General features: G+C 32.6%; 1 protein-coding gene across 3 annotated transcripts in view; it reads left to right on the top strand.

Moving 5' to 3' along the window:
* Positions 1-888: 888 nt before the first annotated feature.
* LOC132722470 (kynureninase-like) overlaps positions 889-22,620 on the top strand; it is a 35,189-nt gene continuing 13,457 nt past the window's right edge. Inside the window, exons 1-5 of one of the 3 annotated variants that reach the window (XM_060706976.1) lie at positions 889-1,095; positions 14,168-14,397; positions 16,066-16,186; positions 20,907-20,989; positions 21,350-21,411. In XM_060706976.1, the coding sequence (XP_060562959.1) occupies positions 14,232-14,397; positions 16,066-16,186; positions 20,907-20,989; positions 21,350-21,411 (432 nt within the window). In that variant the 5' untranslated portion in view covers positions 889-1,095; positions 14,168-14,231. Of the gene's footprint in view, positions 1,096-10,685; positions 10,844-10,938; positions 11,097-14,167; positions 14,398-16,065; positions 16,187-20,906; positions 20,990-21,349; positions 21,412-22,620 lie in introns of those variants that run through there. The other 2 variants (XM_060706975.1, XM_060706974.1) reach the window with 2 other exon arrangements.

Genomic DNA, 22,620 nt, shown 5'->3' with positions numbered 1-22,620 from the left:
TAAGCAAAATATTTGACACAAAATACAAAAGTTTGTGCGTAAGTTGTACAAGCTACGTCATAAAGTACGTCGGCAATATTAGACCTATATTTCATAATTATATTTTCCCTCAATGAAGAGGTGGATATACAAATATATAAATATGAAATTGACAAAACAGAAATAAGAAAATATGAACACGTAGTCAAATATAACTGTAAACTTTATAAGTATGTTAACAATTTACAGAAAATAATCAACAATCCAGATATCAATATTTCTTAAAACGTACTCATTTAAAAAGTAAATAAATTAATAAAATTTTAAAAAATGATTGAATGTATCACAATGGCAGCTCTATATTTTCCATCTTAAAGAATTTGTCAGAATTCTGGTAAATGTTCTTAGGAGTACAGATAATAATTATAAGTCTTGCTCTTGATATTAATATTCGTCCAAAAGTATAACGAATAAACGTTAACAAAATACCTCAACTGGAAATTCATTTTCTGTTTTAGTTTCTTATAGTAGCAAATAATTAATCCTTAGTAAATTAATTTTTGATTCTAATTTTGTACATAATTTTCCTATAGTTGAATGTTTAAATGTTTTGATATCAGAATTTATTTTGCCGAAAACGTTATAAAGACTCGGGATATAAGATCAGTAATATTGTTGATTACCATTGCAGATATCATTCTCTTTCGGATAAGAAAAGTGCTGACATTTTGTTAAAGTTTTTTGTTTCTCAAACTGACATCTATGTAAATGTTATTTGCAACTGTCGGCTATGTATAGCACATGTATATAAAGATATGCTCGGTAGTTTTAACATTTAAAATTCGCAAATAACAGACATGACACAGTTTAAATAGCTTTTTGTCTGTTTTTTTTAACCCTGCTAGATATTTTTATCACAAATAAATAAACAAATAGTGTTGAAATATACATTGTCAACGAAAACAAAGTAGCATATACATACTTACTGGTTATATACGCGATAAGGATTAATGTTTGACCTTAACTATTAAGAAAAGTCCATATTTAACACAGAACGTTAGTCTTAGTTTATGATTAGTGTATAAGTTTATAGGAAGGATATTTCCTGCATCAAAGGTGAGTTTATGACATTATTTTATACGAGATATGTTGATCACTCTTAATAAAATTCATTGTGCGTTATCTTTGATGAACCTTCTTAGTAGAGAATATTCTGTAATTTTTTTAAACGTACATGTTCTGTTGCATGCATGTTTGACTATTAATTGCATTTAGTAATTATAAAATGTCGCAAATATATCAATACCGGAGAAAAATTACAGAAACAAATACGATTTGAGTAAAAATAATTATCATCTATAGCTAGGCGACCTTGGTAGAATTCGGGTTTGGTCATGGTGACCTCTACGCTGTTTGTCTTTAGACTGGTTGACCACACTTCAAACGACGTAATTTTTTGTCTGAACTGGTTTCGTTACAGTTAACTGTCATTAAGTCAATTTTCTGGAGACAATTAAGCTATCAAATCAGGATCTAGACAATTCATGATTCAAAGAAAAGTAATGACAACATTTTATATTTGGAGATAACAACTTTCGATGAGATTATCTTATTGTGACTAATCTGATATGATTAAAATGATAAGTATTGCGTTATAATAAAAAAAAACCCAACATAATCACTACCTCGTCATAGTTAAAAACAACTTCTCCCTTTAATAATAATGATACATATTTAATAATTAATGGTTAACTAAAATCTATGTAATGCTATAATTCTGATGATTATGCTATGTTCTAACCGCCGATCAGATCAACTCGATCGTCCCGATCACATTAATTCCCCGATGAAGCCCGACCAAGCTGGATTAAATGCACATTCACGACTCCTACACGACCTCAAGTCGACCCTACACGATGTTTTACGACTTCTTCTCGACGACAACCCGACCAACATCCCGACTTCTTCTCGATCACCCAGACCTATACGCGAGTCATACACGATCTCAACTAGACTAACTGGACCTCTGCTCGATCGTTGCCAGATTTCCACCCGACCAGATCGTAATGATCGTAATCGAGTCGTGAATAGTCGTGTATCGAATTGTTTAGAATAAAAATCTTCAAACATTCCTGGTTCAAATCAGTCAATAATGGAGATTGAGCAGTTGTTGTCCAGATGGTTAGATCTTCAGAGGGTCAGGGCTATGACTGTAATAGAGTTGAAAACCGAAGAAGCAGCATATGTTGCCTTTTTGCCCTTTCTAGGTATTTTTGTTGTCAGAATTTGGAAGTTGCTCTATCTTCAAATCTGTAACAGCTAATGAGACACCAACAATAAGTTTACATCTATATATTATTTAGGTCATGTGAACTCGCGTATGGTCGAATAACTATCGGGAAGCGATCGTTTGTGGTCGTGTAGCAGTCGGGTAGTAGTCTAGTTATTCTGGACAATAGATCGAACAGAGGTCGAGTTGATCGGGTTGCGATCGGATAATGCTCGAGTAGAAGTCGAGATGATCGTGTACAGATCGGGTAAGAGATGTATACCCGACCAAACTAGATCGTTACACGATTTATTCTCGATCAACTAGATCTTCTACTCGATCACTATACGATCGCTTCTCGACCGCTTATCTACTCGATCGCTACACGATTGTTTTGACATGTCAAATAAATTCGGGTAGGAAGCCCGAGCCATGCTGACCAAGGTAGACCGCTCCGACCACCCCCGATCACGCATGCAGACCGAGCTAGACCGGTACCCGATCGCTTGATCGTGCTTGATCGAGTTGATCTGATCGGCGGTGAGAACACAGCATCCGGGCCGATGACATATATATGTTTCGCCAGCTACATTGCATACATATATACATGATACTGTAGATAATGGCGTGATATGACAAATAAGTAAATACATGAATCTTGGGAAGTTTGGACATCTGCGGCGACTTAAAAAGAATTTATAACGTACATGTATAATTAGAAACTGTTTGTTTCAGCGACGTGTATGAAGATAAACAGTTGTCTTACACATGCGCGTTAATTCAGTTAACTTTGTGAATGTACTTTTGTCTTATTAAACATGTTATTGTGTAAACGTGATCTTGTAGCTCTGCAACCGGAAACACATCTTCTTTAACTCTATTTTCTGTATTCGAGTTTTATATTTCAGTTGTACATGTATTTACATTTGTCTTGTCTCAGGCTATAAGTGTGCAAACCTGCTTATGTATTATATTCGATGGAAGATGCGAACATGTTGTTTTTAGGTCTATACAGTTGAGTTCACACTAAAGGTTACACAAAGTGCACTAGGAGTGCACTAGATGTGCACTTCAAAGTGCACTAGCAGTGCACTACTAGTGCACTTCATAAGTGCACTTTGTAGTGCACCAGACCTTTTATATGTATTAAGCAGTTACCTTTTATATCAATGAATAGCAATTTGACTTTTATAAATATAGATATCTGTATAATAGTTTTTCATAATAAATTTGAAGTTGTTTTAATTTTTGGATTTTGTAAAATATATATGGCGTAGAATATTAGAACAATAATTTTTCAAAGTCATTAATTTTACTGATTTTGTACTTTAAAACTTATATAAATAATTATAACTTTAATGTTGATAAGTGCATAAATAAACAAAATTAATTGATATTTAATATGATTTTATTTTATTATAATCTGGTAATGAAATATGAAATATTGAAATGCTAATTAAACAAAATTCAGTCTTTTTTTTGAAGGGGGGGGGTGAGGGGGGGGGGGGCAAATTATACCAATTAGTTATATTTGATCTTAACTTATGGTTGTTTTAGTTAAAGGTAATTATTTTAAGCATTAATAGCCTATAATACATTAAAGAATTAATATGTTTATAATTGGCCTTAATTTTGTCAATTTTATCTCTCTAACCTTCTCAAACTGAGATTTACCTAAGATTAATATAAATGATATATATTATTCTATATATAATGGTGGTATATATGAAATGTGGATTAAGTATTGATATGTGTGGATTAAGTAATGATATGTACCTGTGGTACACTAGTATACTTTAACTGAAATGGATATTAACAAAAAGATTAGAAAATCTTTCAATTCCATTTTTATTTGTTTGGGTCGTCAGACCAAACAAATAATGGTAGCGAAATTTCAGAGTCTAATGCTGTTAATTGCAAATGCCGAAAGTAGTCCACTTTTTTGAAGCGGTTACTTCCCTTTATAATGTACACTAACTCCGAAAAATTCAGGGGAGATCACTGCGTAAAGATGGTCAAAGACAGGCACATTAATTTTCAAGCAAAATAATTCCCGAATGGTCGAAGATTTCTAATATTGTTTTATTGTATTTTCTGATCAAAAATAAGTAAAGACAAAGCGGACATTCAATCTCTGACAAAGAAGTTTACGACGAACCTAACAACAAGTAGTTCTCAAAACAGCTTAAAACTAGCGATTTAAAAGAAAGAAATATTTTTATTTTGTTACAAGTATCCAACAAATTCCAACGCATTCAAAGTTTAAAAATAGCGTTGGCTTATAGAATTGTCAATAAATGCACAATCACAAATTACGCGGATGAATATGATTTTATCAATGAAAATACTATTTTTAGCGATGTCGATTACCGAATACTACACCAGGGTCTTTCTATTTGAGACCGAGTAGTGGAATATATAGATTCTACATGTCGGACTGTTTGGGCGAGAAGATTTTCGCTAAATTAACTACTTCAATTTTAAACAACAGGTTTATCCTGAACAAAATACCTCGAAATTAATAAGGATTACAAACCCGAAATGCAATGGAAGTTCAAAATTTAGAATGACTTGATGTTATTCAATTGTTGTTTGTATAACTTCTCCGTGGTGCAGTGGTAACGCGCTCGCTTAGTGAGTGGGAGGTCTGGAGTTCAGATCCCAGTCGAGGAAACTTTTTTTTAATTCTTTTTTAAGTGTCTTTGTTAAGGAAGTAGCCATGCATTATGCAAGGATAAAGTGTAGCTGTCGTAAAAAATGAACATAAATGATATTTTGATGCAACTCTAGTTATGCAGAATTCCGTATGTATCAAACTCTGGTGCCTTGCAAAATGAATTATAATACATAAAAATAAACTTATACAGGAAAATACAAAAACATATATACAGTACGATTAAGATTGCAAATATCAGAAAATACCACAGAACTTGCAGCCCTTTGATTCTTTATGAATATACATGCTTACAGTAAGCTCCAGAATTATTTAAATCTGTGTTAAACAACAGTTAAAGTCGTTACAAGCCCTAATTTAGAATAATATGGTTTTCTTCAGGCCGTTCACATATAAATTCACCGTGGCTGAAGGGATTTCGGGCTCGCTTAGGAAGCGAGAGGTCTGGAGTTCAAATACCAGTAAAGGCAACTCATTTTTTTTTCAAATTGTTTAAGTCAAATAAACATTGGATTGAATATCAGTGTTGCAATTAGTCTTATAGCCAATTTACTACAATTAAAACGCTGGAAAGCATTGGTGGAACTATACATATAATCTCACAACCTGTACCTTTCTTTCATTTTGAGACCCAAACAAATTCAGCGCCTTCTGTGCTTTGATTTGAGACGACACCAATCTTTTTTTTTCTTTTATTTTCATGCATTGTAACATAATTATGCAATATGATTATTTTTATTATGAGTTTATTATAAAATGCAAAAATATCTCAGTTTTCTTCTTTATTTTTGGCGTCCGCGCCGAAGCGCGGCGCCTCTTATGGAATGAAATCAGATTTTGTGAAAGGGCGACAGCAACTTCTCGAGCCTTTTAGTCGGACATAATAAAAGCCGATTATTCCGATCAGTATGAGGGTGCTTGATTATTAATTAAAAATGAAATGTCGCGATATATACAATGAATAGCGAACTGGAGAATTTCGCAATGCAAACATTTTCAAATGAAATAACCTTTTCCGTCAATAAATCGCGCTCTTCGGGGTATTTTTATTTATCATTTTGTAGTACACAGTGGGTTATTATGGTACATGTATCCGAAAGCTGAATAGAATGATGAGTTGATGACCTAAATATTCCGAAAATCTATTTATAGAGGGATGTACTCCTATCGGTAATTCCCGGTCTCTCCTTGACCGGGATTTACTAGTGACCGGCGAATAGTACCACACGTTTATTGTCCGGTCTCTCCCGGTTTTGGAGTAGATTAGTAGATGTTTGATATCGTTACAGAACAGAACAAATATTTTACAGTTATATAAGTTTTTTTTTCAAAATGAATGTTTGTCACTTAGTTTGGTTACAATAATTAATAAACACAGATCAACTCTCAAATTTATTGACTATTATTATACATAAACATACAATTCGAAAAAAACAAACCAACAACAACAATAGCATGTTTTATTTTATCTATATGAGATAAAAACAATAAATATGTACAATAATTGAGAAAAAAGGTACATTTTTATGGTATTAATATGACACTATCAACTTTGAAACTTTTATTTTATTTGTTATTCGTGTTTAATAAAGATGCCGAGGAATTATTCAAAGTTACAAATTAGATTTCATGAATTATTCAATTGATTTTTCCAGTTAAGTTTTTACTTATAATCGTCAATCAATATGACAAATTGAATTCTTAAAATAGTAGTAAAGGTAAAATCTCAGTATTAAAATAGCACATAAAACACAAAAAAGAAAAGAAAACAATATTCATAAAATCTGTATTTTTTATTAAAATAGATATTACAATTATTGTATAATAAACAATTATGCTCAACATGATCAACATGGTAATGTAACCAGTGTCATATTGTTAGTAAGTGTGAACACATACCTTTAGAGGGGGTCTTCGCTAACAGCGATAACATAATAAGGGACAATTACACAAGTGTGGTGTTGATCATGCTTTACACATATGGATTATAATTAAATGATTGTATACATGTATATCCGTTGCTATTAATAACCACGATCATAAAGAAATAACAAGTAATATTCTAATCTCTAGCTTGCCAATCAAAGTTAATAATGAACAATGTCTTTCGTCCGTTCATTCATAAGTGATATACAATTCTGGTAAAAACCAATTAACCATTGAAAAGTTTATAATCATATATCTACTAGTTCATCTTCACCTGCTGCATTTCTTGCTTGGACGCCCTTTGATGCTTTGCATCAATGCTTTTCTTGTGTACTACTTGTAATGAAATTTATTTGCACCAACATCCAGAGAATACAGAATGAGAAGAGATTGCTCCGCCCACTGATTCACGTGATCCGGTCATTCAGAACCTTAGACAAAAGACGGTACCGACGTTTACGCGAAACTGTCATGCCACTTAAGTGACTAATGAATTTACCTTATATCATTTGGTATATATAAAATTTTAATGCTTTTATTGAATAGTTAAATGTATTATGGTATTTAAAAAAGTAACAAATAACTGCATTCACGCATTAATGATGAATAAAACGTTTGGCAAAGATCTTGTTATATTTCTTGCTGACATCAAGGAAGATGTTACTGACAAAATATCATTTTAGTTTACAAATTCAAAGATAGTTAAAATTGATGTAGTGGAACATATAATAGTAAAATTATATCAATGAAACAGTAACATTTACAAATGTTTTTGGGGTTTTATGTGCGAAATCACTTATATATATTGCATTTGCGCATAAATTGTCAAAATTAAATGAGAAAATTGCCCTTGCGTAACTTTGTAGTATGAAATATGATTATATGTTTATTTGTACATTAGATATGCTTCGTGATAAAACGCAATATTATTCACTTCAAAATAAATTTCACATATACCATACCTCAACTTTAAATTAAAACCGTGATCATATATGATGTTATTGAAGCAGATGTATTTAAATATTTAATCTTTAATCTTAATTCATTGAGCTTTAATAGAAATATTTAGGTAGAATAATTTCACCTGAAATATTTATTGCATATTTTTTTTTCATTTTATTTGCAAGTACTTTTTTCTACTGCAGCATTTTATTGACAATATGTTATAAACGAACAAAAAATGTCATATCTTCTGGATACTCCGAGACCTTATAATATATTATGTGATTATGAATAGACATAATTGTAATGAAGGAAGGAATAGAATATTTGTTTAAACTTTTTCCTTGTTTAATGCAATGTGGTATAGCCAGTTTTAACTTTCCTACCTGCTATATAACTTATTATCTTCATATATAGAAAGTTACTGATATTTTTGATTTTTGTAAAATGAACTAACTGACTCCATCTGTCAATATGTCAGGATGATATACCGTTTCAATAGCTTTAAATTGAAAAAAAAAACAACAAAATTTCAATATAAATACTGCTGCACCATTGTCTTATACACATAGGTTGTCTTAGGAAAATGTCGGACTTCTCAGACATCTTAGCATGAAACTGATAACGATCGCCGATTGGCTTATCTGTATAGTCAAATAGACAATATAGACCCCTGCCAGCTTGTTTTGACAGGCGGCGTAATGTCAATTTACATTGCCTACTTACATTTATCATCTGCCTTTTGTTATTTACCCTTAGGGGCTCTCTTATCAGCAGGGTACTATATTAAAACACCAATACACAGCATGACTTTTGACACTTTAATCTTCTGTAACTGTTTTCTGCTCACGTATGATATTTTATTAAAAAAAAAAAAAAAAAAAAAAAAAAAACAGATCTGCATTAAAGTGAGAAGGAAGTTGCCAAAGTTTTTATAATTATGTATTTAAATCAGAAACTAAAAGATGCTGCAAATTTTAATGCAGAATTGAAAGAAATGTGGATAAATATTGATATGAGGTCTTTCTAGAATAGTAAACACTGATATTGATTTTAAACAAGTTTTTTATGATAAGATTAGAAAATTCCACTTCAAAGACAGTCATGACAATAATATCTAACATGCGTTTATGCCATTATGATTATTTTTTTACATTTGATTATACAAAGTTTATAGTCATTTATCTATGTCTTACATGTATTTTGGGGAAAAAAAACTGGAAATTTTAAATAAATATTGCATACATCTGCATTTTTGTTATTTACCCTGAGGCCCTCTTATCAGCAGGAGACTAGTGTAATGAAAACAGTCGCTCTCAGAAAAATACCAATACACAGCATGACTTGAGACTTTCCTCTTGTATAAAAGCATTCCCTTTATACATTAAATTTTTAATATAGAAATCTTGAATAAAGTTATCAATTTTATTTATTTCATGGAAACATTTTATTTATTTATATCTTTAAAAAGTATGCAAGCATTTCATATGAAGGTTGAAAAACATGATTTAACAGTGTATGGATTGTATTAAAATCAATGAATTAATATTCTCTTTCAATCTTGAACATGAGGAATTGCCTCTTAACCTTTTACCCCATGAGCATATTGCGAAAAATGGCCGTTTTCATTGAAAAGCCTCCTGTAACAAATTCAAACTTCTATGAAAAACAAATTTGCAAATGCTAAATTATAACACCAGAATAATAATATTCAAGATATAATACTTCAAAATATGATGGCTATATACAATACAATACAATACAATACAATACAATACAATACAATACAATACAACACAACACAACACAACACAACACAACACAACACAACACAACACAACACAACACAACACAACACAACACAACACAACACAACACAATACATCAATAACAATGTAACAAATTAAACTAATTATGTCTAATTATGTTGTTTGGATACTTAAAAGTTTCCATGCGCCCTGTATATTAAAGGATTGCAGTTAACGAGTATGTAATGTAAACTAGCAGCTCCATTGTCCGAGCACGTTTATGTTTGCTCTTTATTAGAAAAGGTGTTATGATTTTATGATTAATGGCTACCGCTGCGTCTTTTAATTTAATCAAATCATAATCATTGGATTTAAATTAAATACTGTGATAATTTCCAATCAACTATTTTAAATTATGAATTCAATGTTTAAAACTCATTCAAACACCTTTTTTTCATAGACTTCTGAAATACATGCAAATTGTAGTCGTTATAAAATAAGGATTCATAAAAAAATTACAATTATAATCAAGGCCAATAAAGAACATATTCGTGAGGTATTTATCCTCAAATTATTAAGGGGTTTTTCTCATCGTTGAAATGAAATCGTAATAAAATTATCTATCTGATTTGATTTCGGTAATGCAACACATTAATAACAAGGGAAATAATCATGATATTTGATCGTCTATAACATGATAAATTTTTATAATTATATATATTTTGTTCCTTTGTCTGTGGTTCAGTTTGAATTATTTAATATTAATTAATTAATTAGTTAATTAAGATAAATTAGAATGTTTAATTAACTTTCACAAGCCGATTTCGGTATGGTAACATATATATTTCGGGTCGTGACAAATCAGGGAAGTAATTTTGATATTTACAGTACAGTACAGTACAGTAGATATTTGTTTCTTATTTCATAATTACAAATTATTTCGAACTGATTTTTTGCATGAAAGTCAAACTAAACATACTGCAGTATTGTAATAAATTATGACGAAAAAAATATAATAAAACACTTAATTGTGGTTTTATAAGTTGATTTCGGTAATGAAAAGTTGATTTCGGTAACTTTACCGAAATCAAGTTGATTTCGGTACCGTCATCATTCGGATTACTTTGGTACTTTCAGCAGAAATTTTACTTCGAGACATTCATTTTTGCCTGTAGAAATAATTAATAAGGAAAAGGTCATGTCCAAGTTTAGAAAATACTAACAACGTGCACTACAGTAGCAATTGATCAAACCGTGTCTTCCATACCACTTCATGCACTTGCGTCATATAATTACAATGAGCAAGTAGGTATTTTTATTATGCTTAGATAAATGGTAAAGGGTAAACTCGGCCCTATACCAACTCGGCACGGGTCAACTCGGCCCTCTGCCCTCTATCCTAACTTAGGATATACACGGTGTATATCCATATCGGTACCCTCTTTGCAAAATTTGCTCAAACGGTACCGTCTTTGCACATGCACAGGTCATTCTCTGCTAAAAACAAACCAGCGATGGATAACAATCCAGTAACATTTCATTGTAATAAGGAAAGGAGGTATGACACGTAGAAAAGATGTATACCACGGAACACTAGAATATTTTATTTATGTGCTGAGTTGTCATGTGCCCGTTTTTCATGTACTGCAACTTCACAATAAGCTACAAAAAAATTGACATGTCTTGCCTCACCCATCACCTCGACATACTTTTCGGGCTGCAATGAACCTAAGGTTTGATTATAGGAAGTGGCTAGCCGTACGGGCCCGTACGGCTAGCCAAAAGTTCTAGCCGTACGTGAGTCACGTACGACTAGCCAGGACTCACTGTATTGTCTAGCGGTACATACGGCACTTTTCAAAGTTATATGGAAGTCGAACATGCATATGTTATTTCATGCCTCATGATTATGGTTTGTTGTTTTATTTGTATGAAAGGTGAACTTTTGTTAATTAAGCACAATCATGGATCGAATAAATAATGATCGGAGTGGATAAAAAGAACATTGAAAAAAAAACAACAACAAAAAACGGTGAAATGCAAAATAGATTCTAATTGTATAATTTTCAAATACAGTAGATAAATATCGAACATAAAAGCCAATCAATTAATTAGCCTTAATTAAAGCCTACCCAGGGACTGACAATAGAATTTTAAAATGCGTTTCACGAAACATGCAATCTTTCCTTATGTTAACAAACTTCTATACCGTCGGTATTTGACGCAATTGCAGAGCCCAACAACAATAATTTTCGTTTTTTTTTGTTTCATTTTAAAGGTGTCGAAAATTAAACTTGATGAAACAAAAAAGGATTATCAAAATTTGTAAACTATTTCAATTGATGTTATTTAACTGCGACCAAATGCGTATTTTTTCTCAACGTCTTGAGATGACAAAGATCGATATTCGTTCTTTTTTACTGTAGCCAACAAGTAGATTAATCTCTACAAAGTAAACATACGAAGACAATTGCTGTTTCTTGGTTCATAAAATAACATAGGCATTTTCGACTTCCATATAATTTTGAAAATGCCGAACGGCTAGCCAACACAGTGTGTCCTGGCTAGTCGTACGTGACTCACGTACGGCTAGAACTTTTGGCTAGCCGTACGGGCCCGTACGGCTAGCCACTTCCTAGATTATATATGCATCATACACATTTAATATGTTCATTTACATATCATCTTCGGACAAATGGCAGTATATTGTCAAAAATAAATGTAAAATTTATAAAAACATCCTACCTTCGGTTTTGCAGCGCCACGGGCTACCTCTCTTCATTTGAATTTTTATATCACAGGTACCCTCTCATTTTTTAACACATGGGTACCCTCAAGACACGACATACGCTTTTATTTGCGTTAATCGTTAAGTATGTAATATTTACATAAAAGTAAGAAATATTACACACCTAACGATTAACGCAAATAAAAGCATATGTTGTGCCTTGAGGGTGTTAAAAAATGAGAGGGTATTCAGTAGATAAAGTCGACACATAAGTTTTAAGTAAAAAATGACTGGAAAATCAGCATCTTTATTTAATTTTACCCATAAAATATGGTGCTATATCAGTCAAATATATTTCATATTTTTTAAAAACAAATATGAAATATAAATATGAAAGTGGGCGGAGTCAAAACTCATATTTATTTTAAGGGACTTCTTCCGCTGTTTTGTTTGAAAAATCTGATAAATACGAAACAACTTTTTCTTGAATATTGTTTTGAAAACTATCTAGCATGATAGAAAATGGTCTAACTAAGAAAATTAATCCGAACACCAATATCTTTAATTCAGTAATTAACGCTCTACAGACGTTTAAAGAGTTGTTTACATGACGTCACAATGTAGCGCCAAACAGCGCGTGCTTGCGCATAAATTACTGCGCGCTGTACAATTGCAGTTGGTAGCAAGCAAGGGGATTCGTTACCATTTTCTTTGATAATGAAATTAAATAAAAAGGTTATTTTTTCGTTTTTTTGTGAAATATGGAATATATTTTCACGAAACATGATAAAATGCCACATATTTTCATGAAAAAAAAAAAATGTTTCGTGAAAATATATTCCATATTTCACGCAAACGAAAAATTATCCTCTTAATATTTTTTTTTTTACATCTTACATGTTTTACCTATTTTTTATTAATATTTAAACAATTTTTCAAAAATCTTTCTCAAGTCAGTGGCCTGTGATCAATACAATTCTAACTATCTTATTGTAATTATAGTAAAAAGAATGCTTTGAAGCAGTTTTTGCCTACCAAAAGTTTAGGTTATTTGAAAAACATTAAAAAGTTTACCAAATTATAAAAAATCATTACATCCTGTCCTGCTCCTATACTTCTAGGTGACCATGTGCTTGTTTGTTGAAAAACAAAGTTATAAAAATTATAATTATCAAGTGTCAGTGTTATCTATGCGTCGAAGTTATCTCTCCGACCTGTATACCTTATAATTATAGTAAATGGGTGCTGGATAATAATTTCGTTCTTGTTGATCAAGGGAAAATTATTTTATGATAATTAGGACAAATGTGCCATTTACTAAGGTCATGTTGACAAATTTTAAGTAGGTTAAAACAGACATGATTCCATAACTACAATTAAGATCTTGACTAGCACTTGACTAGTCAACATATTAAACAAGAATTACAATTAATTAAAATTATTGATTGAAAAATGATCTGACAAGGCTATGCACATGAATGACAAAATCCAGTTTAAATACTGTAGTAGTGCAGAAAATGCTATTTCTCGCAAAAAAAACCCAACAAAACTTAAATCTAAATAAAGCAGATTCTCAGGTGTTTTACAAAGAAAACAAAGCTTCCATGAATTTTATAAAATTGGGTTTGTCCTGAGGTATCTTTGTTGATAAAGACTTGTTTAGGAAAACACATAATTTTTGTGGAAATGTACAATGTTGCATTTCCTTAAGACCTATAAATTATTTTAGAATAATGCAGTTGAAAACAAAAACATGTTTGGTACATCCAATTTGATCTCATTACTGACTTCTGTAACAATTTCTTAGCAATAGATCTCAGGTGAATGATCTAAGGCCATAAATTATAATGGCCATCTTATTATTCAGATAAGCAAAACATTCAGTTTTGTTATGATTTCAGATTAGCTAAACGCACTAGAGCATCAGCAAAAGAGTCATATGACACACTGATAAAGAAGGCAAAAATGGCATCAGCAAAACCTCATCCTTTGGAAGAGCTGCAAGCCATATCACAACAAATAGGTCATGATCTTGACACTGTGGAGTTTGCACGGCATATGGACTCTATAGACCCGTTGAGGTATCTAAGACAAGAATTTTGCTATCCAAAGATGAAAACTCTAGGTTCAGGTGTGTTTACTTTTGATAGTTCAACACATGGTTAAAGGCACAAATTATGCCTCAGAAATCAAATGAATAAATTTATACTTCTCCAGATTAGGCTAACATGAGTTTTATAACATTTAATTACAGTTTTAGAGCATGTAAGGTGCTTTTCACCTGAAGAAAGTAGCACTGGATGTAAAGTTATTAGAAATAAAAGAAGCAAAATGTAAACAAAGTTCCATACAAAATCTAAATCACTATAATGTACTCACTAATTGCCAAAAAGGTAATTTAGGTAACTGGCTTTTGAGTAAAATCTTTTAAACTATAACATGACATGTTAAATGAAAAGCTTTTGTGACATAAAAGAAAAAGCATTTCTGGGTTGAAATGGGTCTTAAAAGTTAGTTATAATGTGCTACAGTAATAACTTGCACTGTTTTATTGTTCTTTTATATACACTGTCTTATTGTTCTTTAACACGCAGTGTCCTATTATTTATTTAAATGTACTGTCTTATTGTTCTTTTATATGCAGTGTCTTATTATTCTTTTATATGCAATATCTTATTGTTTATTTATATGCAGTGTCTTATTATTCTTTTATATGCAGTGTCTTATTGTTCTTTTATATGCAGTGTCTTATTATTCTTTTATATGCAGTGTCTTATTATTCTTTTATATGCAGTACCTTATTGTTCGTTTATATGCAGTGTCTTATTGTTCTTTTAATTGCAGTGTCTTATTATTCTTTTATATGAAGTGTTTTATTGTTCTTTTATATATGCAGTATCTTATTGTTCTTTTATATGCAGTATCTTATTGTTCTTTTATGTGCAGTGTCTTATTGTCCTTTTATGTGCAGTGTCTTATCATTCTTTTAAATGCAGTGCCTTTTTGTACTTTTATATGCAGTGTTTTATTGTTCTTTTATATGCAGTGTCTTATTATTCTTTTATATGCAGTGTCTTATTATTCTTTTATATACAGTGTCTTATTGTTCTTTTATATGCAGTGTTTTACAGTTTTATTGTTCTTTTTTATGCAGTGTCTTATTATTCTTTTATATGCAGTGTCTTATTATTCTTTTATCTGCAGTGTCTTATTGTTCTTTTATATGCAGTGTTTTATTGGTCTTTTACATGCAGTGTTTTATTGTTCTTTTATATGCAGTGTCTTATTTTTCTTTTATATGCAGTGTCTTATTTTTCTTTTATATGCAGTGTCTTATAATTCTTTTATATGCAGTGTCTTTTATTATTCTTTTATATGCAGTGTCTTATTTTTCTTTTATATGCAGTGTCTTATTATTCTTTTATATGCAGTGTCTTATTATTCTTTTATATGCAGTGTCTTATTATTCTTTTATCTGCAGTGTCTTATTGTTCTTTTATATGCAGTGTTTTATTGGTCTTTTACATGCAGTGTCTTATTGTTCTTTTATATGCAGTGTCTTACTATTTTGTTGTATGCAGTATCTAATTATTCTTTTATAAGCAGTGTCTTATTGGGTTTTTTATGCTGTGTTTCATTCTTCTTTTACACGCAGACTGTCTTGTTATTCTTTTAAACATGTATGCAGTGTCTTATTGTTTCATTATTCTTAGTGTCTTATTGTTCCATTGTTCATCGTTGTTTGTTATTTTCAACTTTTATTGACAACCTCCAGTATGTGTTTCTCTATTTATTACAGTGGATCAAACTTTGGTAGACCCTGATGAAGATTGTGTGTATTTCTGTGGTAACTCACTGGGTATATGTCCAAAGAAGACGAGAGAATACTTGAACATTGAAGTAGATAAATGGGAGAAAACGTGAGTGAATGCCTTGGACTTTTCTTTGAATCTGGAATTGGAAAAAACCTTTGTACAAGGGATTCTGATTTTGTGACCTAAAATTGAGCAGTATTGAGTATAAATTGTAACTTTATTTGCAGATAAATATATTACTCAGGATAAGATCTTGTATGTTGAACTTCTTAAAGGGACTCCACTAAGGTGTTTTGACATGATTGGACTGGAAATATATTCCCAAGGTTTATGTACAGTGTAAGCTGGACCAATAACTTGTATGGAAATTTTCAATTTATTTTCTCATCCCAGAATAATCAAATAAAATAACCATAAAAGTCAAGTGTTGTAAAGAATTTTACTCAAAAAGGGCTAAGAATTGCACAGAAAATTGATATTCTGTTTAATTCTTACTATATATTCCTAATTAACCTCCTGTCAGCAGTTTTCATGTTCGGTCTGTATCTTTTGAACTGGGGAAAGGAAATTGAAACTAATTGACAGAAATGTTAACCATAATGAAACGATGTGCATAACACAGGTTTGACCTTCCTCGGGTTAAGTTCAAGGTCACACTTCGGATTTTTTATCAGTTTTAAAATTTCTTGTCCACTTTGTATTTTTATGCCCCCACAGGGTGGGAGCATATAGCGTTGCACTTGTCCGTCCGAGTGTCCGTCCGTCACGCCGTACGTCCGTCCGTCCGTCCGTACGTCCCGAAATCTTGTGAACGTAACTCCTCTTAAACCGGATGGCAGATTTTGCTTAAACTTCCAGGGATGAACAACCTTAATGTGTAGATGGTAGTAAAGGAAGGAATTTTTGCTGCGACCAAATTTAACAGAATTATGGCCCTTTGTTTTTTTTTCACTATATACTATGTAGAAATCTTGTGAACGCAACTCATCTTAAACCGGATGGCAGATTTTGCTTAAACTTCCAGGGATGAACAACCTTAATGTGTAGATGGTAGTAAAGGGAGGAATTTTTGCTGCGACCAAATTTAACAGAATTATGGCCCTTTGTTGATTTTTTCACTATATACTATGTAGAAATTTTGTGAACGCAACTCTTCTTAAACCGGATGGCAGATTTTGCTTAAACTTCCAGGGATGAACAACCTTAATGTGTAGATGGTAGTAAAGGAAGGAATTTTTGCTGCGACCAAATTTAACAGAATTATGGCCCTTTGTTGATTTTTTCACTATATACTATGTAGAAATTTTGTGAACGCAACTCATCTTAAACAGGATGGCAGATTTTGCTTAAACTTCCAGGGATGAACAACCTTAATGTGTAGATGGTAGTAAAGGAAGGAATTTTTGCTGCGACCAAATTTAACAGAATTATGGCCCTTTGTTGATTTTTCACTATATACTATGTAGACGATTTGTCGCGCGCAACATTTGGGTCCTACCTTAAAGGTCAAGGATCAGCAGATTTTGCATCAAACTTCCGGGATCCATAACTTAATGTGTAGATTAGTTAAAGGAAGGAATTTTTGCTGCGACCAAATTTCACAGAAATTATGGCACCATATTGTTGATTTTTACGTGCTCGCGCGCAAAAATTTCGGGTTGCATATAGTCGTTGAAGGTTGTCACAGCCGTGACCGTCCGCATCGTCCCAAATCGTGTCCGGTCCATAACTTAGTTATTTGAAGTCGGATTTTAAAACTATTTCACAGAAATGATCACCATATTGAGACGACGTGTCGCGCGCAACATTTGGGTCGCTACCTTGAAGGTCAAGGTCACAGCATGACCTTGCATCAAAATCGTGTCCGGTCCATAACTTTAGTTATTTGAAGTCGGATTTTAAAACTATTTCACAGAAATGATCACCATATTGAGACGACGTGTCACGCGCAACATTTGGGTCGCTACCTTGAAGGTCAAGGTCACAGCATGACCTTGCATCAAAATCGTGTCCGGTCCATAACTTCTTTATTTGAAGTCGGATTTTAAAACTATTTCTCACAGAAATGATCACCATATTGAGACGACGTGTCGCGCGCAACATTTGGGTCACTACCTTAAAGGTCAAGGTCACAGCATGACCTTGCATCAAAATCGTGTCCGGTCCATAACTTCTTTATTTGAAGTCGGATTTTAAAACTATTTCACAGAAATAATCACCATATTGAGACGACGTGTCCCGCGCAACATTTGGGTCGCTACCTTGAAGGTCAAGGTCACAGCATGACCTTGCAGCAAAATCCTGTCCAGCCCATAACTTCGTTATTTGAAGTCAGATTTTAAAACTATTTCACAGGGATGATCACCATATTAAGACTTCGTGTCGCGCCCAACATTTGGGTCGCTACTTTGAAGGTCAAGGTCACAGCATGACCTTGCAGCAAAATCCTGTCCAGCCCATAACTTCCTTATTTGAAGTCAAATTTTAAAACTATTTCACAGAAATGATCACCATATTAAGACAACGTGTCACGCCCAACATTTGGGTCGCTACTTTGAAGGTCAAGGTCACAGCATGACCTTGCATCAAAATCTTGTCCGGCCCATAACTTCGTTACTTGAATTTAGATTTTAAAAATATTTTACAGAAATGATCACAATATTGAGATGACGTGTCGCGCGCAACATTTGGGTCGCTATCTTGTAGGTCAAGGTCACAGCATGACCTTGCAGCAAAATTGCGTTCGGCCAGTAACTTCGTTCCTTGAAGTCGGATTTAACAACTATTTCACAGGGATGATCACCATATTGAATCGACGTGTAACATGCAACATTTGGGTCGCTACCTTGAAGGTCAAGGTCACAGCATGACCTTGCAGCAAAATCATGTCTAGCCCATAACTTCCTTATTTGAAGTCTGATTTTACAACTATTTCACAGAAATGATCACCATATTGAGAAAATGTGTTGTGCACAACATTTGGGTTGTTTTTACACTTTGAACTTTGCCTGTGACATAACTCTGACACTACAAGAGGTATACCTTCCTGTGTCCAAAACCTATTCGGGGAGCATCACCCGGTTCAACCGGCTCTTGTTTCACTATATACTATGTAGAAATTTTGTGAACGCAACTCCTCTTAAACAGGATGGCAGATTTTGCTTAAACTTCCAGGGATGAACAACCTTAATGTGTAGATGGCAGTAAAGGAAGGAATTTTTGCTGCAACCAAATTTAACAGAATTATGGCCCTTTGTTGATTTTGATTTTTCAATTTGTGGCACATGTAGTCCAAAAAATATTTGACCTAGAGTCATAAGATTGACAGAACAGTGGCGTGTGGGGGCATCCGTGTCCTATGGACACATTTCTAGTTTTAACTAAATCTTATAGGCAGAAATAATGTGCAGAACACAGGTTTGGGGTTCCTGGGATCAAAATTGACCTTGCCCCAGGGATTACTTGATTTATATAGACTTATATAGGAAAACACACCTACTGTAAGTTTAATTGTGTGAGAGCTTAGATATTTAGCATGTTGCATTTCCTTATTGATCATTACAAAACTGGTATGAATCATGCCCCTTGGTTTGATACTGGCCAGCCCTAGCCGTCACTTGATTCATATAGACTTATATAGGAAAAACATGTCTGAGACTTTTTGTGTGAAACTATGATGCCCAGAGCTTAGATATTTTGCATGTAACATTACTTTGGTTGGCCACAATATAACTGGCATTAATCATGCCCCTTGGGTCAATATTGGCGCTACCCCTGGGGCCACTTGATATAGTTGATATAGTCTTGTATGAGAAAACACATTTCAGTCTTATTTTGTGAAACTATGCCAAGAGCTAAAATATTTAGCTTGTATCATAATACTAGCATTACCTTTTGCTATAGTTGGCTATTACTTTGTTATTTATGAATGGATTGCCAGGACAATGTTAAATGAGATCAAACACAATTTGTCCTTGACTCATAAAGCTTGAATTACCTTGTTTATTTCACAGTAACTGTTTCTGATTTTTTTTTGCTATCATTGGCCACAACTTTATAAGTACTGAATTGATTGTCTTCAAAGTTGGGCACAACAATCATTTTGGCAAGACATTATTAAAAGTTGATTTGATTGAACTTTACCTTAATGTTAATTTTAGTTAATTTTGCTACAATTGGTCATAACTTTACAATTTATTTTTGATTTATAGATCTACTTGGACTATAACTAATTAACATGTTTAATTATTTAAATATGACCTTGACCTATGAATGATCTTGACATTGAATTTAGTTTAGATTACCATAACTTTGTTTTTTGTTTCCTGATTATCAAAGGGTAAGTGTTACCATTTCCTATGTATTGCTATACTGTCTGGGAACAATCTTTTTATTACCTGGTTCTAGAAATGTGAATATTAACTCTACTCTATTATGGCATATAAATATAACAGTTCTTTCTGCAAAGGAAATTTCTTAACATTTCTATTTTTACCAGGACATAAATATCTCCAGGATGCCTAATTTACGTTCCAGGACATTACTGACACAATGATTTATTCAAATGTGTTCTTGACCTTTGAATGACCTTGACCATCACGGTCAGATACGAAATTTTGAGTTATTTTTTGTACAAGTCAGTTATGTTCTCCAGGAGTATTCTTTTCTTTAATGTTTCTTCAATGTTATTTCTCTCTCTTCATGTGTTTGACTTTTAGAAATAAGAAAAAGTTGAGCATTGTCCCCACTAGTTGATGGTGCTTGTTTTGTTTTTTTTATTGACAACAACATTGTTTTTTAAATGTCAATTATTAATTCATTTTAGGGCATTAGAAGGACACACAAATGGTGATTTACCATGGGCTTGGTGTGATGAAGGTTTGGATGACAAGATGGCTACAATTGTTGGTAATTCATTTGACATCAATAAACTAGAGATGTTATCCTGATCCTCATTTATTATTAAAACATTAGAATATGAGGCTGTCATGAAATGTGACAAAAACATGTGTACCAGATTAATCTAAATCCATGATAAGCCTTGTTACGGCACGATTGGCGGGGGAAAAATGGTGATTCATATACATGTAATACAGACCAACAGTCTCAATACAAGTGTTGTATTGCTTTGAAAATTGTACATCATATCTTTAATTAGTGTTATACAGTTGAACCTGACCGTCTGTTGAGGTCTTAAGTTGCTCAACCAGTTTGGTAATTTAGTTGTTAAACAATTTTGGTAATTTAGATCCTTTGTGTGTATTTCAGGTGCTAAACCTGGTGAAGTGAGCATTATGAATGGATTGACTGTTAATCTTCATTTACTTTTGGTAATAATTTACTTTATAATATATTAAATAATTCATACATGTTTTTATTAGCTCACCTGTCACAAAATGACATGGTGAGCTTTTGTGATTCCTTTTCGTTCGGCGTCCGTCCGTAAACTTTTAATTTAAACAACATCTTCTCATAAACCGCTTAGCCACTTTTATCTAAACTTCACAGGAATGTTCCTTTGGTAGTCAACTTTAAAAATTGTTCAAAGAATTTAATTCCGAGCAGAACTCTGGTTGCTATGGCAACCGAAAGAAAAAACTTAAAATATCTTCTTTTAGAAAACCGAAAGATCTAGAGCTTAAATATTTGGCATGAATCATCATCTAGTTAGTGTCTACCAATTTTGTTCAAATAAATGCCCTGGGGTCAAAATTGGCTCCACCCCTTCCGGGGGGTCATTGATTTTCCTTATTTGTATATAGTAAAACTTAAAAAATCTTCTTTTAAAAAACCAAAATAGCTAGAGCTTAGATATAAAGCATGAACATCTTCTAGTGGGTTTCTACCAAGTTTGTTCAAATAAATGCCCTGGGGTAAAAATTGGCCACGCCCCAGGGGGTCATTGATTTTCCTTATATGTGTATAGTAAAAACTTAAAAAATCTTCTTATAAGAAACCTTAAGAGCTAGAGTTTAGATACTAATCATGAAATATCTTCTAGTGAGTGTCTACCAAGTTTGTTCAAATAAAAGCCCTGGGGTCAAAATTGGCCCCTCCCAGGGGGGGGGGGGAGGTCATTGTCTTTCCCTATATGTATATAGAAAAAAATTAAAAAATATTCTTATAAAAAGCCCAAAGAGCTAGAGCTTAGATATTTATCATGAAACATCTTCTAATGGGTGTCTATCAAGTTTGTTAAAATAAAAGCCCCTGGTTTGAAATTGGCCTTGGCCAAGGGGCCTATATACAGATGAGTGATTTCATGGCCATCATGGCCCTCTTGTTAAATAATTCATACATGTTTTTTTATACTAAGAGTACTCAAGGTGAGCTATTGTCATCACCCACAGTTTTCAGCATCAGTCTGTCTGATTTTTAGTTGCAAAAGTATGAACTGGCGAAATAACAGTAAAAAGAACAAGTAATTAAACTTTGCTTAACTTTGATAAAAAGATTTGAAGTTTAGGATGTGCATCTGGGATGTGCTTGTGGATTAATTTTGTTTTGTCAGAGTTATTGCTCTTGACTTTGTATAAATT

The sequence above is a fragment of the Ruditapes philippinarum genome, unplaced genomic scaffold (assembly GCF_026571515.1).
Source record: "Ruditapes philippinarum isolate M1 unplaced genomic scaffold, ASM2657151v2 ctg910_1_1_1_1, whole genome shotgun sequence".
Taxonomy (NCBI): Eukaryota; Metazoa; Mollusca; class Bivalvia; order Venerida; family Veneridae; genus Ruditapes; species Ruditapes philippinarum.
Note: the sequence above shows the minus strand (reverse complement) of the source record. Positions and strands in the feature narration are given on the sequence as shown.